The sequence below is a fragment of the Fundulus heteroclitus genome, unplaced genomic scaffold, assembly GCF_011125445.2.
Source record: "Fundulus heteroclitus isolate FHET01 unplaced genomic scaffold, MU-UCD_Fhet_4.1 scaffold_115, whole genome shotgun sequence".
NCBI lineage: Eukaryota > Metazoa > Chordata > Actinopteri > Cyprinodontiformes > Fundulidae > Fundulus > Fundulus heteroclitus.
Window position 1 is genome coordinate 413,152 of NW_023396528.1, and position 17,018 is coordinate 430,169.

The window sequence follows — 17,018 nt, forward strand, 5'->3', positions numbered from 1 at the left end:
ATAAGATATATTATATATTATAAATTATGATTGTGATTTATGCTGGTCATTGGAAGATTGAATGTGGCTCATTTTTACAGGCTTATAACAAAAATGCTTTGTGAAAGTGACTAAAGACTGCTCAATATGGCCTTTTATTAGGAAGAGTCAGGATGAGACTTTCAAATCAAGGGGCAATGTACCAGTTCTCAAGTATAGTAGTGGTAGTGGCATGCTGAGGGTCTGTTTTGCTATATGATGTATTACACAAAACGGGAGAAATAATGAACTGCTATCTATCTATCTCTCTATCTATCTATCTATCTCTCTCTCTATCTATCTATCTATCTATCTATCTATCTATCTATCTATCTATCTATCTATCTATCTATCTATCTATCTATCTATCTATCATGGTTTAAACTCTTTTGTTGAACTGTTTTTGTTTCCTTTACGATCTTGACTAATCTTTGTGGTGTTATTTCTGTTGAATCAAGGAGATAACAGCACACTGACATGGTTGTACCACTTTATATAGTGTGTTGTACTTTGTAAAAAACAAAAAAAAAACCAAAAAAAAGAACAGTGACATTGTATTAGCAAAACAATCTTTTATTAGAAACATATTGTATAAAAAATGAACATGCTCCACACATTTAGATTTTTTCTTTTCATATAGATAATTCATAAATATTCAGGCACTGTAACTTTTTGATATTTTTTAATATGTCAGTACATAAAGCAGACATGATCAATCCATTTTAATAACATACATTAACTTACCATTTAACTTCAGTCAGCACTTACATATTCTATTTTGCAACACACACAGTGTTGTGGAAAAAAACCAAAAGTATCTGTGCAAAAAAAAACAGTAAATTATTGATATTCACAAACACAAACAATCCCACAAACAATACTCGATCAAATAATGAGAAAACCGTTGCTGCATTAGCGTAGACTTGTTGAAGCTGAGTAATTCAGTAATCAAAACTCTTATTTATAATCATCTGCAGCAGTTTTCCTTCTGCACACCCTTTCTCTCAAACTGTTCTTGTGAAGTATGAGTTCTGACATGCAACATACAGACTTTTGCATTGCTGAGGATAACATTTAATGAAACAAATTCAAGATTTACTATTTATGACAAATACTTGAGACCGAAGACAGGAATGCAGTTTGCACATAACTATAAATTGTACAAGTTCAGTTCTGAATTACTTTCGAACAGAATACACTGAACACCATGACAGTGAAAAAAAAAATGGCAGAAGTAGTTGGCATGAGGCACAGAATGAAGGCACTGGCCCTTATTTATCAAGCAGATATATCATTTATGTACTGAAACTATTCTTTTATTTATGTGTGATTGCTAGATGGCAAAAAAGATAAACATAGCTTTCAATACACTTTCAAGACAGGAGGCTATTATTATTGCATTGACTCTGCCTTGCAAAAGTATACATATCCTTTGAAATTAAAAATGTTTTGTCATGTTACAACTAATTTTAAGGTATTTTTTGAGTAACTTAATGTGATAGACCAACACAAACTAGCATGTAATCATTAAGTTGAAAAAAAAAGTTTGTTTTTGTAACAAACTATTCTGAAAAGTATATATATATATATATATATATATATATATATATATATATATATATATATATATATATATATATATGTGTGTGTGTGTGTGTGTGTGTGTGTGTATGTGTGTGTGTGTTTCATTTCAGCATACATATCTTCTTTGAAGGCCTCAGAGTTTGTTGAAGAACATTAGTCAACAAACAGGAATATAAAGACTTGCGAATGCACCAGATAGGTCAGAAATGTGAAGAAAAATAGGAATGGAGTATAAAATAGGGACGGGACATTCAGAGAAGCTGCTAGGAGGCCTGTGGTGACTGTAGACTACTTGCAGAGATCTGCAGCTCAGATGAGAAATTTCTGGTGATAGGGGAACTATTAGTCTTGCACTCTACAAATCTGGCCTGTACATAAGAATGGCAAATAGAAAGACAATGTTGAAAGTTAGCCTTAAGTCCTGTTTGCAGCTTGCCACAAGTCATGTTTGGAGACACAGCAAACATGAGAAAGAAGATGCTCTGGTCAGATTAGACTAAGGCCGAACTATCTGGTCTATAAGCCTATAAAACACATGATGCCCACATGAAACACGGTGATGGCACCATTGTGCTATGGGGATCCCTATCTTCAGCAGGGAAAAGGAAGGTGGGTGGAGCTAAATGCAAGAATGACCTGAGAACAAAAGCTGCAAAAGACTTCAAACTAGGGCTCTCCATGAAATCTTATAGGATTTAAACTATTGCATTTTATGATGAATGCTCAGTCTTTAGATATACAAATAACATGTGCACAGCTGGTAGAGATACAAGGCAAAAAGTGACCCTCAGAGACAATTACAGCTAAAGGTGGTTCTAAAAAGCATAGACTCAGGGTCAGTTAGTGTATATGTTGAGTATTTTTCTTTCCGGTTTTATTTGTAAAAAAAAAAAAAGGATAAAAATACATACTTTGTTCCTTTCACAAATGCAGTTTTGTGTTGGTTTAAAATAATCACATTGAATTATATTAAAGGAATATGAAAACTTTTGCAAGTCGCAAGAATTATGCTTGGTGAAAGGGTGTTCTAGCTTGTTTAGGTCCTTTTGTAGTTTTATAAGAGAATAAAACTTTGACAGTTTTTCTTCTGTCCCTACAAACTGAACTAGCCGAAAGGAAAGCAAATGACCACCAACTTTCTTAATGATTACTTTAATATTGTCAATTTTCTGTATGAAAGATCTGAATGTCTCCAAGTTGGCAGTACTATTAAGCAGCCAGCTTATGTAAACCATATTTTCCTCCAGAAATGCTAATGAAGATGTCAATGATCACTGATCATTTTAGCACTGACAGTCAGCAAAAAGGAGAAGGATGAAAAAATTGTAATCAGCAAAACAAAAAACGTTACCTATTTAATGCTTCCCTATGGATTCTCAGTTTCTTACCTACAACCCATCATTGAGCTTATATTTTGAAACATGTGCAAAACAGTGATATGTTAAAGTTTCTTATCATATTCTTAAACCCTGCCTTTAGGTACCATGTATTGTCTGATTTGTAAAATGAACTGTTTCTGCTCCACTGAGATAAAGTGAATGAGTATTTCTAAAGACATGGGAAAATTGTGCTCTGCGTCTTTAACATTGGAAGAAACAGATACAGAAATAGATTCCATCCTAATAACCTGGTTCTGTCAAAAACAATGAGTGCTGGCTGAGGTAAAATTTGAACAATCAGACAACTCCTTGACTTGCCTACAGGTTCTGTCTGTGCAAGATAAATAAGGACCATTTCATTTATGTTGAAAATATGCATAATCAAGTCTGCTGACCTGGATGGAGACAGATGAAAAAATATAGGACTGCAATTCAGTTTGGCTCTTTGTGTATGATTGCTTTTTTGTCCAGCAGAAGGTTACCGAACAGGTAATGGTTCAAGATGACATCTTCACCGTGAATAACAAATGTGACTGTTGCATTCCAAAGACATTGACAACACAGCACAGTACACGGGATGTTCCCATCAGCATGCTCTGGGACTGTACAGGAGGTTTCTCAAGATGATTGTGACAATGTCGTCATTGTCATTATGAAAATTTTACTGAACAACTGGACCGACCCACTGCTTTTACTTTTGTGTCTCTCACATGTGGTTCATGAAGGAATACTGAGTGTGCTGTAGTAAGGCATGTACAGTATGAGGAGAACTGCAACTTTCAACTCCACTGATTACTGTAACCAAAAATACTACATTTCTATAATGGGTCATTTTATCAACTACATTTGATCAGAAAAATAAACCAAATAAAAATAAAATAAATAAAATAACAGAACACCAACTCCCTGGCTTTGCATTGATGAAATGATTCAGCATTGTAGAGAGCTGAACTTCGTGTGCTATACACCTCAGAAGGAAATACATACTGTAGACACCAGGTGTTCTGCTCACCCTGCTTCGAAAACGTCAATAATCAACTTTCACTTGTGCCTCAAGAAAAGAGGGAGGTGAAGAACTCCTACCTATTCAAGCTGTCTTACATCTCCCATCTTGCTTCTGCAATATAATGATTTGATATTAATTTGGCATTCAAACCGTATTCCCTACAAAAATATGGCATCCTTTTTGAGTGAGTAATTTCCATAATGCTTTCCAAGGACTCTCTGTTGCGGCAGCTCGGCAGTTCTTGATCAAAATTCCAGTGACCCCTTAAAAAAAACTGGTGATTCCTCCCATGGCAGGCCTTTGCTTCGCTCGTACGGTTTGTCTCTGTCTCAGATGGCATGGTTGCTGTAGCTTATGTATGTCTGCTTCGAGGCCAACGCTGCAAAGGAGGAAAAAGCAAAGGGTTAAAAATGAAATTAAATGGGTGAGCCTCAAATAGGCGTGGGAGTGTAATCTTTAAAAATCCACATCGTGGGAATACAGATTGATGCAAGGCTCTATTTATAGATGACTTCATTAACCAAGCACAGGTGGAACTAATTCTGATAACACGGGTGTTGATGTAAAACTGCATTTTCATAAAAACTTCCCATCAATGCAGAGGATTAAAATGGAAAATTTTAAATTGGTAATGCTGCTGAAATATGCAAGCAGACCTTGATTACATAGCAGTAAACTAAATTGCAGAGAGCAATAACCATTTTCTGATATTGCATACATATGCAACATGTGACTGGTTTGTTTCTTTATTTATCTATTTGGCAATTTACTATTATTATTGTTACTATTATTATTATTACTATTATTGTTGTTGTTGTTAGTAGTAGTAGTAGTAGTAGTAGTAATAGTAGATAGTATTTCTCTCACCCTGTGTGCAATATTAGAAATGTAAAAAAAAAAAAATCAACACTAACTAAATAGCAAATTTATTGTCAAACACTTAAACTAATCAAAAATCCAATATGTTTTTAAAGTTGTATTCCACAAGTGACAGCCATTAGTACAATATTTTGGCCACGTGAGCTGCGAGTAGCAGGTGGAAAAACTGTATCGAATAAATTTTTATGTAATCTGGAGTTTATTGGGCATTATACCAGATCAACGTGCCAGACAGTTCAAAATACTTGTATCATAATTGTGATGAGAGGAATGTTATGAACTGATCCTCGCTGGCCCATGCTGTCTGGCTAAACCCAAAATCCAAACATAATCTGCCAACAGTGATGAAGCATAAATACTTACAATTTAACACTAACACTGGTAGATTTAGATTTTAATTTACTTACAATTAACCTTGACCTTTGTTTGATTGGATATGACACAGATCTCTCAAATAGTAATAAAACAATACATTAAATTGAACTTTAATTGTATCTGTGGTGCTGAGCCTCTAGGGTATTAAGAAATGAAACTGAACATTAATCATTATATATATATATACTTTGTAATGATGTTTTTATGTTGTATAAGCTGTTGACTTTTGCTGCGTGTTGTGTTTTAGCACTCTTTTGAGTGTCTCTGGATGCTCATTTAAATCATTGCTCATTTTAAACTTCAGTGTGTTTTTCCTGGTTAAATAAAGTAATAATACACCTAAAAAATACTAAATACAGATTGGATTTGCCAAACACAATTTCAGTATATGTCACAATTTGCAAGATTTAATAAATCAGCTTTGTGTTTATCCAACTGTATCAAAAATGCATAATGTGGAGTCAATCTGCAGATCACAGCAGTAGCATTAAATGCAACAGTCATTCAAGGGCCAGCCTTTCACTGCATGCAAAGACCCGTGAGTTCTCTGTGCACCAAGCGAACCATGCAGCAGTCAGTGAATTTGTACTTTGAAAAGTTAGATTACTCTGCGGTTAGAGAAATTGTTATATTGGACAGTCAACACTATTAAACAATAAAAGCTCTTGTTACTTTTTCCCATGTCTTTTTTCCCCTGGAATTTTCTTTCAGCTGTAGAACAAAATAATCATCTAAAAGATCTTTGATCTCTAAACTGCACCAAACACAAAACTACCATACATCCCAGACCTATTCAGGTGTAATGCTTAACTGCATGTGGTTTATGGGTATGTATCAGGGGACGTGCAATAGTTTTTTGTTTTTTTTTAAATAAACAGCTCTCAGAGAGCATGCTCAGTGGTTGAAATCATAGTACCATACTACTGCCAATCTGTCCACAGATGGCAGATTGATTATGTTGGGTTTGGAAGAACAGCTGAAAGCCAGGGTGGACACAAACATTGAAGGAAGGATATATAATAGTAAACCCTTCTGTATTTTTGTCCAAGCCCTGTAGGGGGTGGGAACAGGAGGCGGTATTCTTGCCATTTCATCCAAAGCATGTCATCCTGGAGAAGCAATAATAACTGAACCTTTATTTGAATATGTATGTGCTGCAAGGCCAAGATAAAGAATAGATGGTCCAGAAAGAATCAAAGCTGGCAGACTCATCTGTCTTCTCTTGTTCCCTCTTATTGTTGTTGTTGTCTCATTACCACAAATTCCTTTTTTGTCAGCAGAGAAACAAATTACAGGGGAAACATTGCTATCGGTGGTTTTGTGCCCTCATGGAAAGTGTTGTCATCGTCCCACGTTAACTGGCTTTACCATGCTGAGTTGCCATTTTTAAACACCACAGACAACATCTTCCTTTCATGCTCTGGTGCCGGTCACATACAGTGGGCAAAGTAAGTTCCTAGATCATCAGAATTTTTGTCAGTGCCATCACTGTCACATTATAAATAAATATATGTATACAAATGTATATATATATATATATATATATATATATATATATATATATGCGCTTCAAAGCCAGATGTTGATAACAATCCCAGGAGTTCACACACATAGAGGCATTTCAAGAAATCAGGTGTAATAAATTGGAAGAACACAGGGAAGAAGTGATGAACACATGAAGAAAAGGAATTTAGAAATGTAATAGAAGCCTACGAGCGCCGAAATCTTTCAACATTCAGAAAGCCATTTTGCTCCACATCAGTGCTTGTAATTGTCAGCTGGTTTAGTCCTAACTAACAGGTTTAATGTTATTGAGGTTACACACAAGAAGTATCTGATCATGGGTGAAAGCAAAGATCCCTATCAAGACTTTTGCAACCTTGTTGTTGGAAAACCTAGCGATAGCATTGATTGCTGGCTTATTATTAAACTCCCTTTGTTCCTGTGAGCATCATAGGGGGCAAAATCAGGAGACCTCCTGGAGACAAGGCGCCCTTGAAGAGATTCAGCAAGACCTGACATTAGCAAAGTGCAAGATATGGCTAATCAAGGAACAGCAGGTTGAAGCTTATTTATTGTTTACTGCTGAACAGTGGACAAGAAAAATAATGAGAGAATATAGTCTTGTAAAATGAAACAGAAATTAAACTCTTTGGATGTCACTGGACTCAGCATGCTAAAAGATCAGTTGTTAAGCATTTTTTACTACCAGACGTCATTTAACTGCAGGCAAGAATAATGGGAAATTAAATGTATGAAGGCATTCCTGACTCTGAAGATAAATAGAAGATGGGTTTTTTGGCAAGTCAAACATCACAAATGCACAACCACTTAAATGTTCAGTTGTTTTCAGAGAAAGAGCAGGTAGAATGGCCCAGCCAAAGGAAATAACTAAAGATCAGAGTCCATAGAAGAGGCCCCCCAGAACCTTCAACAACATTGTCAATAACTTGATGCAGTCTGCTGGGTTTCCTTAGCTAGAACTAAACCTTAACTACTATGTCTGTCTGATCTGATTGAATTGACAATACCAATTCACAACACATGTTGTGGATTGCCGCTAAATAAATTGAATTTATTCAATTAACCTTTATTTGTCCCCAAGGGGCAATTTAATTGCATTGAATTTGTTGTGTGGAAGAAAAGGTTTAAAACAATTTAAATAATCATCATCATCAACATCGTCGTCATCATCCTCATCCTCATCCCACCTAAGCAATGCATGTCACTAATATCTTTATAGAAGAGACATCCTGATGCTGCTGCCAAAATAGACTTTTCTACTAAGTAATGAATACATTTCAGCATACATGTTCAGAATTTATTCCCTGTTCATTTTGACTTTATTACTTAATTTATGGAGTAGTTTGTGTTGATTTCCCTCTGTGTGTGAATTACTTTGGTTGATACCAACATCCGGTGTGAGCTCCATGCCAATAACTTCATTAGAAAGATATTAAGTGAGAAAAATATCGACACGTTCGGCATTTATTTTCTCTGCTGTATTTAAGGATGTGACTACTGCTGTGAGTCATTCAGGGTGCTGCATTTTAGCCAACACTCATTCAACAGTGTATCAGCAGGCAGGAGTGTTTTACAGGGGGTGAACATTTGAAGAAATGAACAGAAGAAAAGTGGTCACAAATAATAAAAGGGCAAAGTCATTAACTAATCTCATTACCTGACAGCCTAAAGTCCCTCACAAGGCTCCCCTCCCTCAACACAGTCTGACACATAAGCACAAAGAGCAGTCGTTAGATTCACAGTTCATAAGTGGGGGTTAGAGTCGTCGCTAGATAAGAGAGAACAGCTCTGTTCTCTGACACATCAAAAAAAAAAAAAAAGACAGGCATGCAAGTGTGGGCACAGGCTTTGTTGTCCTAATACACATCAATATATAAAATTCATCTTGTTGAAGCACAAAATCAGAGCCCTCAGTCGTCAGCCCAAATGTCGGTGCTTGATTGGATTTAAGCCTGTCCCCACACTGAGACTGCCTACTCACACAGATTATCTCAGATTGAAAGATCCTCTCCCACAACACGTCTTTGTAAACCAGTTAAAGATGTAAATACTATGTGCAAAGACTCACACTTTCAAATACAAAAGTCCTCTTTGAAATTCTAAATGTACAACCTTTCATTCTGGAACACTTGCCTTTTTTATCCTGATCAAGAAAAAATGAAGAGAACATTGAAAGAAAGACTAAAACAAGAAATGGAAGGTTTTTTTTAACAAAAGAAAATATTAAAAGTATTTTGACTTGTATTCAGCCACCCTGAGACAATAGTTTGTTGAACAACCAATTACTGCAGATTACACTTGTCCTTTGTGGTATTTTGTGGTATGGCTCTTAGACAATTCAGTAAAACAGACCAAGCTCATTCACACTGGATTAAGATCATCTGGTAACAGTTTTAAAGTCGGACTTGGACTTGGTCATTCTAACAATGGCTCCATCCATCTTCCTATTACCTCCAATCAGCTTCATTGTCCCTGCTGAAGATAACCCCCACAGCCTTATGCTGCCACCACCATTTAATACCACATTAATCATATGTTCAGGGTCTGGTACATTGTTACTTTTCCATCACCTAAAGCATTTTGATTTCTTCTCAGTGCTATTTCATACTGGCCAGAATTGTGAAGTGCATACGTAGTAGTTGTCAGATCAGCCCCTACCTGACCCGTTAAATCCCTGCGGCTCTCTAGAATTACTATGGACCATTCGGCTGCTTCTTTCATAATTTATCTCCTTGCCATTTTTCAGTAGGATTGCATTTGTTTCATATTTTTCCTCTTTTTAGATGATGGAATGAGCAGTGCTCCATGAAATGTTCAGTGCTTCAGACATTGACTAATAACTTAACCCAGCTTTAAACTCTACTCTCCACAACTTAAACTCTGACCTGTCCGCTGTGTTTGTTGGTTTTTATGACGCCGTTAGTCCATTAATGTTCTCTAACAACCTTCTGAGGGGTTTGCAAAACAGCTGTATTTTTAGTGAGATGAAATTAAACATATTCTATTTACTAATGGGGCTTGAAAGGGTGACGTGACAGCCACACTGCATTGTGGAACACCCTGGCAACTGGAAACCAGCTTCTGTTTGTTTACACAGCCTTCATTCACAACGCTGTCTTTGTTTTCTGTTCTTCACCATATCTTGATATGTGTGTTCAGGGCATTTTTAGACTGCTAAGTTAAAATCAGAGGTTGAAATGCTGTTTTACACAGAGCCCTTAGCAGGCTGTTGGCGCTAGCTTAGCCAGCTGAGGGTCACAAACAAAGTCGGAGTAAGGGAGACCAACTATTTCCTCCACGCATAGGAGATTAACTTAGACATTACTTTATACATTTTCCTCACTCCTTGGAGGTTAACTGTATTTCATTATACCCAAAGTAATTATATACGTGTTTCTCAAATCTTGTTATACTGTTTGACATGGAGATTCTGAAGGTTCGCTATCTCTTTAGTGCTGTCAATTTTTCAAGCACTTTGAATCTTTACGTTTCATAGCACGGCATCCGAATAAGCAATGTAAAAGCCGTTGCCCTGGAAAATGGCGACTGCATCCCACAATGCACTGCAAAATCACGTGCTCTTTTGAGCCCCACTATTTGACCTCTGAAGGCATTTGACTGGATTGATTGGATTTTAGTCGCTTGTATTGCAGTAGGGGGCTGAATACAAATGTTTGGTGCACTTTTTAGATTTTTACTTAAAAAAATTAAAGCATGTGTCATTTTACTTCTATTTCACAGCTATGCATTACTTTGTATGTGGAAAAATATAAAAAGCTCCAGGGAGTGTAAACTATTTATGAGACAAGGTAATTTGCATTGTAAAATAGCCATAATTTTTGCACAAACCATGTTTTACCTTGAAAGCAGCTTTTTTTTTTTTTTTTTTTTTAAAGATATTCGATATTAGATTTCCCTTTTCTTTACTTCAACATAGTGGGCATGCTACAAACCTTGCGTTTCCAGACTTTCACAGAGTTCAGATTTGGCCTCTCCGTTTGGCCTCAGGCCTCCTTTGGGGTTGAACTTGTTGGACATGGTGGCTGCAGTGACCACGGCCTTCAGGCTGCGCTTGCGCTTGGGCACATTCTGCTCCGGATGAAAGAGAACCACATAGACCTTGGGCATGTAGAGCATCCCTAGGGAAACTGATGCACTGAGGCTGACAGAGATGGTCAGGGTTGTTGTCTGGATATACATCTGTATTGTGAAAGTGACAGAGGAGAAAAATATGTCCATTAGGAATATAGTTTTTACAGGTAAATGTTCTCTGATCTTGTACTGTTGAAGGAAAATATTTTTTTTTCCTGATGATCACTTTCAAATATGGACATTACACCTCTTAAGTATAAAAAAGAGGCTGAACAAGCTGGTGAGGAAGGCCACTTCTGTCCTGGGCTGTACTCTGGACTCTGTGGAGGAAGTAGCTGAGAGGATGGTGTTGTCCAAGTTCACATCCATCATGGACAACACCTTCCACCCCCTGCACCAGACTGTAGAGGAGCTGAGCAGCTCCTTCAGTGCAAGACTTAGACATCATGTCTGTAAAAAGGAGCGCTACCGAAGGTCATTCATTCCTGCTGCTATCAGATTTTACAATGCTGCACTGTAACTGTGACCATAACTGTAATAATTAATGTGCAATAACCAAGGTGCAATAATCCTGATGTAGTGACTTCTGCTGCTATCAACACCTGAACATAGGTCAGTACACATGTATGTATGTATGTACAAATGTATACAATGTATATGCACATATATACGCGTAGGTACGTATTTATGTAGGTGCATAGATATATGTATATATTTAAGTATATATATATATATATATATATATATATAGACCACTAAGAATGTAAATGAGACATCATATGCCCATTCCTATTTCCTTTTTTGTATTTTTTGGTATTCTTTGTGATCCATTGTATATATGAAGATTCACTGTATATAACTGAATGCACCTTCCCTACTCTGCACCTTCTTGCATGAGCCGATGTGACGAGTGAATTTCTCCATTGTGAGATCAATCAAGACTATCTTATCTTATCTTATCAGCCAATGTTTATAAATGCTGCATAAAACCTAACCTGTGTTACCTTTTGTCCTCACTGAGTAATGTAAATTTAGATTATAAAATGCTATTGGTAGAATGATATGCAATATTTTTTTATACAATGTTTTGTGACTTTCTATAGAAGGAGACATTTCTCCATGTATATACATAAAAAAACATATTATACTTATAGGGATCAATAACTGGAGACATGTCCAGTGGTTTATAGTCACTAAAATTAAAGTATTCTGCCATAATGTTCATTGTTACATTTGGAGGGAAAAGGGGGAAGCTTGTAAGACTGAGAATACTGTGCTAAAGTTTTTGTTTTATTCTGTGTGAATGTTTTTGCTGCATGAAGGACTGGTGTACTACACACAATAGATGGCATCATAAGGTAGGAATATGGAATGGAAATATTAAAAGAGCATCTCAAGACAACATCCAGGAAGTCAACATTGGAAACAAATGGGTCTTCCGAATATAATCACAAAGCCCCGATCTCAATCCAATCAGGAAGAATGGGCCATAGTCCAACTAGGGCAATTGAACCAAATACTAAAGAAATGTATATAAACTTCTGAATTTGATTTAACAAACAAACAAAAAAAAGAAAAAAAAACTTTAAATACAAAATAATTTGTGTTCCTATTACAGCTGAAACTGTAAAATTTTAGTCTGATATTTTAGAATATATGCATTTGACTCTAGACAATAGTATAATTCCTTCCGAAATATAATTAAATGGCTTATAGTTCCCTGAGTGCATCTCTTTAGGAAAAGAGGAACAAATGGACAGCTGACTTCATCCTATATTACTTTCTCTCTACAGTTAATGAACACGAGGCAATGAATGTACACGGAAAAACAGCTGGGAGACATCCTTCAAGAAAATAGCAGAGGGATCTTTCTGACATTACATTTGGAGACATCACAAATGAGCTGTTTGACACAGGAGTAGCTGAAAGGAGTTGCAGACCACACTACAACAGTTTTTAATGATCTCTGCATGCAGTTAGAACATATGTTATTCTATAAGGATTGCGTTGATGAAGGATGCCATCATGAATCACCAAAGGCTGCCATTAACCAGAGTCCTTTGACGTAAGTCCAGCATTATTACTTGCAATCTAAAGGCCAACAATTGGATATGAATTTGTGCATGTTTATCAAGAAATTTTCTATGTATATTGGTCATTATATTGGTCATATAATATTCTGTGATGTTATTTATTTTACTTTACAAGAAATAAGTTCATTTAGCTACTGCATACGCTGTTTTTTAATTGCATTATTTTCATCCTGGTTTACAGAACTTTACAAATGTAATGATTTCTACTATATCAGATTCACAAACAAAAATCTATTGATCTACATTAGCTACGCTAACTACCAAAAATGTTTGATTAACTTCTTTATAGGGCTGTCAAAATTAACGCGTTAACGCGAGATGATTAATCTCCAGAATTAACGCAATATTTTTTTAACGCATTAACGCAGTCCCGCCCTTTTTTACCCACAATTCAATTGTCCGACATGAGCGAGATGGAGAAATCAGAAGAACCCGTTGGACCGCTGGATGGACAATTCGAGTATAAAAAAACAAAGACGGAACAATGAATAAACATGTTGTGGTTTGCTCACACTGCAAGAAGGACTTTTCGTTTCACTGAAGCACCTCGCCTTAAATATCATCTTAACGCCAAGCATACATTTGTTGGGGCTTCGACTTCAGGTGTTACGCCTGGCATGCGTCAGACCACCCTCACCGAGCGCAGGGCATTAAGTAAGTCTACGTCTGAGAAGCTGACCGACAAAATTGCCAGATGGATAGCCAAGGACTGTAGACCGATTAATATTGTCGAGGACACTGGCCTCGCAGAAGTTTTGAAAGTGGCAACTTTAGACGCATTCTACAAGCCACCGTCGAGAGGCACAGTGATGACTAAAATCAACGAACTTTATGAGGCTAAAATGAAAACGAAGGAAGAGGATTTGGCTTCAGCGGAACATGTTGCTTTGACAGGAGACCACTGGACCTCCGTGAGTAACAATAATTATCTGGGTGTGTTGGCGCATCACATCACTGAAACCTGGGAACTGAAGTTGTTTGCTTTAACCGTAATTAAATCAGAAGGCATGTGCTCAACAGTTTCAAACCATGGCACACAAGTGGAAAATAGAAGGAAAAATCACAACAATAGGGACGGACAGTGCACGTAATATGACAGCTGCGGCTAAACTGCTGCCATATGATCACTCGCCCTGCATCGCTCACATGCTGCAGAGAAGCATCAGCGTGAGCCTCTCCGATAGTGGATTTACAAATGTATTGGCCAAGTGTCGCAAAATTGTGGGTCACTTCAGACACAGCGCAGCCAACAGCATGAAGCTTAAAGCACAGCAAGCGGCCCTGGGACAGCAGCAGGAGCCACTGATCCAAGACGTGCCAACGCAGTGGAATTCCACGCTGGAAATGATCAAGCGCCTGAACCGCAATCATGCAGCAATTAAAGCAACCCTGGACCAACAAGGTGTTGTGTGTTATTTTACTGCTGGTATCTAACTGAGATTCTGGGTGGAGAGGCCTATATCTCCTGCTCAGTAGTACTGCCTGCCCTCCGCCACCTGCGTCAAGTGATGAAGGTCTCTGAAGAAGACCCTGCATATGTGGCGAGCTTTAAGACAAGCTTCATGGAAGACCTTGCCTCCCGCCAAGAAAATTCTAATAATGCATGGCTCAAGCTTGCAACGGCTCTGGATCCACGTTTTAAACACTTGAAGAGTCTGCCCGAGAGTGAAAGGGAAGAGGTGTGGACCTCACTTGGAGGCATGCTTCATGAACATTCACCCAGAAGGTCTCTGCTGACTTCTCAAGATGGACCACCCAAGAAGAAAATTCACCTTCTACAGATGGGCTCAGATTCAGAGTCAGATGAAGAGGTGCAACCTGACAGAGACATACACAGGTACAGGGCAGAGCCAAGCATAAATATGGAGGACTGCCCCATGCAGTGGTGGGCTGCTCATTCAGGAGCACATGACAAGCTGGCGCGGCTTGCCCGCAAATATCTAGCAACTCCTGCATCCACAGTAGCCTCGTGAGACCATCCTGATCTCGCGAGCTTTCAAGGTTTCACTCGCAGATCAGTCTGGCTACTCTCCGTTAAAGAAAATTTGGAGCCGTTCACCAAACGAACATCCAATCAGCGTTGGCTTTGAGGCGGGTTGAGGTGTGACGCAACGGGAAGCGCGACAGTTCAGTCTAAAGAACATGGCGGCTTCAGCCGATGAAACTAGCGTTAGCGTGGCTATCGAGCAAGTTTTATCGGAATTACAGAGTATTTCTCTGCTGAGCTAACGAGCCTTTACCTGCAGCAGCAAGAGTAGCTTGGCTTGTGGTTGTATTTTCGTCGTCGCTCGTAACAGAGCGACGAGGAATCTGATTGGTTTATTTGGCCCGTCTATCACCAACATAGGCCAATCAGCTAACCAGTATTTTCGCCCCTTCCCAAAATTACTTCAACGGAAGGTTTCCAGATGGATATGCGGAGCAAATCTATCTGGCGGAGTCAGGTAACATCCACAGTTCCTTTGGAACGACTCTTTTCAGTCGCTGGCCATATTGTTCAGAAGAAACGGTCCGCTTTACATTCAGAAAATGTTAACCAGATAGTTTGCCTTAGCAACTGGCTAAAAGATGAATAAATAAAGGTAAAAGGACCTCATGTAATAGTTTAAAAGTGGAGTTGTTTGTTCAAAACGAAAAACGTTCCATTCACCCATCCTGTATGTGCTAAAAAAATGAGCAATAGCTAAGTTGCCAAAATTGTTGAATTAAATTCTTTTTTTGGATTTGTCATTAATAAAAACTAAATGTAATACCCCCTTCTTGCTTATCTTTCTGCTTTGAAAACAGTACACAGAAAATGTGAATTTTTCAATAATATTTAGGCTTGTGATTAATCGAAATTAATTCAAGAAACCTTGTGATTAATTAGATTAAAAATTTTAATCGTTTGACAGCCCTACTTCTTTACTTACATTACTGAGTAAAGCATTCAATTTAAGTGGAGAAGCAAAACTAAACTAGGGCGATATGACTTTAAAATCTAATCTTGGCTGAAGCCCAGTAGAAATTAAGACCCAAAAGTTCATGTCATTTTTGCAAAAAAGCAAGATGACACAGGAAGATGGAAATGATAAATCCATGTATTCGATCATACTGCAAACAGCACATGAACATTTCTTAGGTGACAGAGGGCGAGTGTTGTAATCTCCCAAGAAGATTACTCTTGCCCCTGGGTGAGTTCGGAACAATATTGCCAGCCCTCTGGAGTACAGAGTGAAGTCGCTCTTTGAAGGGAGCCAAGACCTTTGTCCACTTTCATAGGACCTGCTGACATAAATCTTTCTGGACACCCTCAAATGATGGTCAGTCTGCTCCACTGGGACATTGAAGGTAAAGAGCTGAGGGCAGAAACCAATATAAAATTTCAGGGCTCCTTCATGGAATTGCTGGTTTAGAACGAGTTGTCCTATTTGCACCAGGAATGACCCCTGGGTCTAGCACGTTGACAGAAAACAACATTCATTAGAGTTTGCAAATTTGAAAATTCAAACTATTCGTCATGTCCAGAGTTTTCTGAATGTTGATTAAATTAAACCTTTTTAGAATAAAAAAAACATTGCTTGATTAAACCTCATAATTTTGGCACATAAAGTTCAACACAATGGTTTGAATGCAGCTGTTCAGCTAATGCAGTCAAGAATTATAACGCATTCTCATAGTAAGGATGTGCCATATACATAGGGCCTTACAAGTATTCATACACATATGAACTTTTTACAATTTTGTCATTTTGCAACCACGAACAGTAGTAGTAAATCTATCACCTAAAATCTTTGTGATACTACAATGTAATAGTACAAAGTACTGCATAATTTTCAAGTGGAAGGAAAATGTATATTGTATTTTTAAAGTTTTTATCAAATACAAATGGTAAATGTGACACACTTGTATTCAGATTCATTTTGTTGGATACTATTAAAAATACTGTTGTCCTCGGTGCCAACACCTCTAATATACTTTGGTGGCTAAGATGCTACAGCACAAAATGAGTTGAGGGAACATTCTTATAAAACAAAATAAATAAGAATGAGTGACGTAATGTAACTGACGTTAGAATCCCAATAGCTA

General features: G+C 37.5%; 1 protein-coding gene across 1 annotated transcript in view; it reads right to left on the reverse strand.

Annotated features, from left to right (window-relative positions):
* Positions 1-1,673: 1,673 nt before the first annotated feature.
* The window catches only part of grm4 (glutamate receptor, metabotropic 4), a 205,159-nt gene continuing 189,814 nt past the window's right edge, over positions 1,674-17,018 (reverse strand). Inside the window, exons 9-10 of the mRNA XM_036128751.1 lie at positions 10,719-10,965; positions 1,674-4,366 (exon numbers count right to left, since the gene is read on the reverse strand). Of these exons, the coding sequence (XP_035984644.1) occupies positions 4,317-4,366; positions 10,719-10,965 (297 nt within the window). The 3' untranslated portion in view covers positions 1,674-4,316. The remainder of the gene's footprint in view (positions 4,367-10,718; positions 10,966-17,018) is intronic.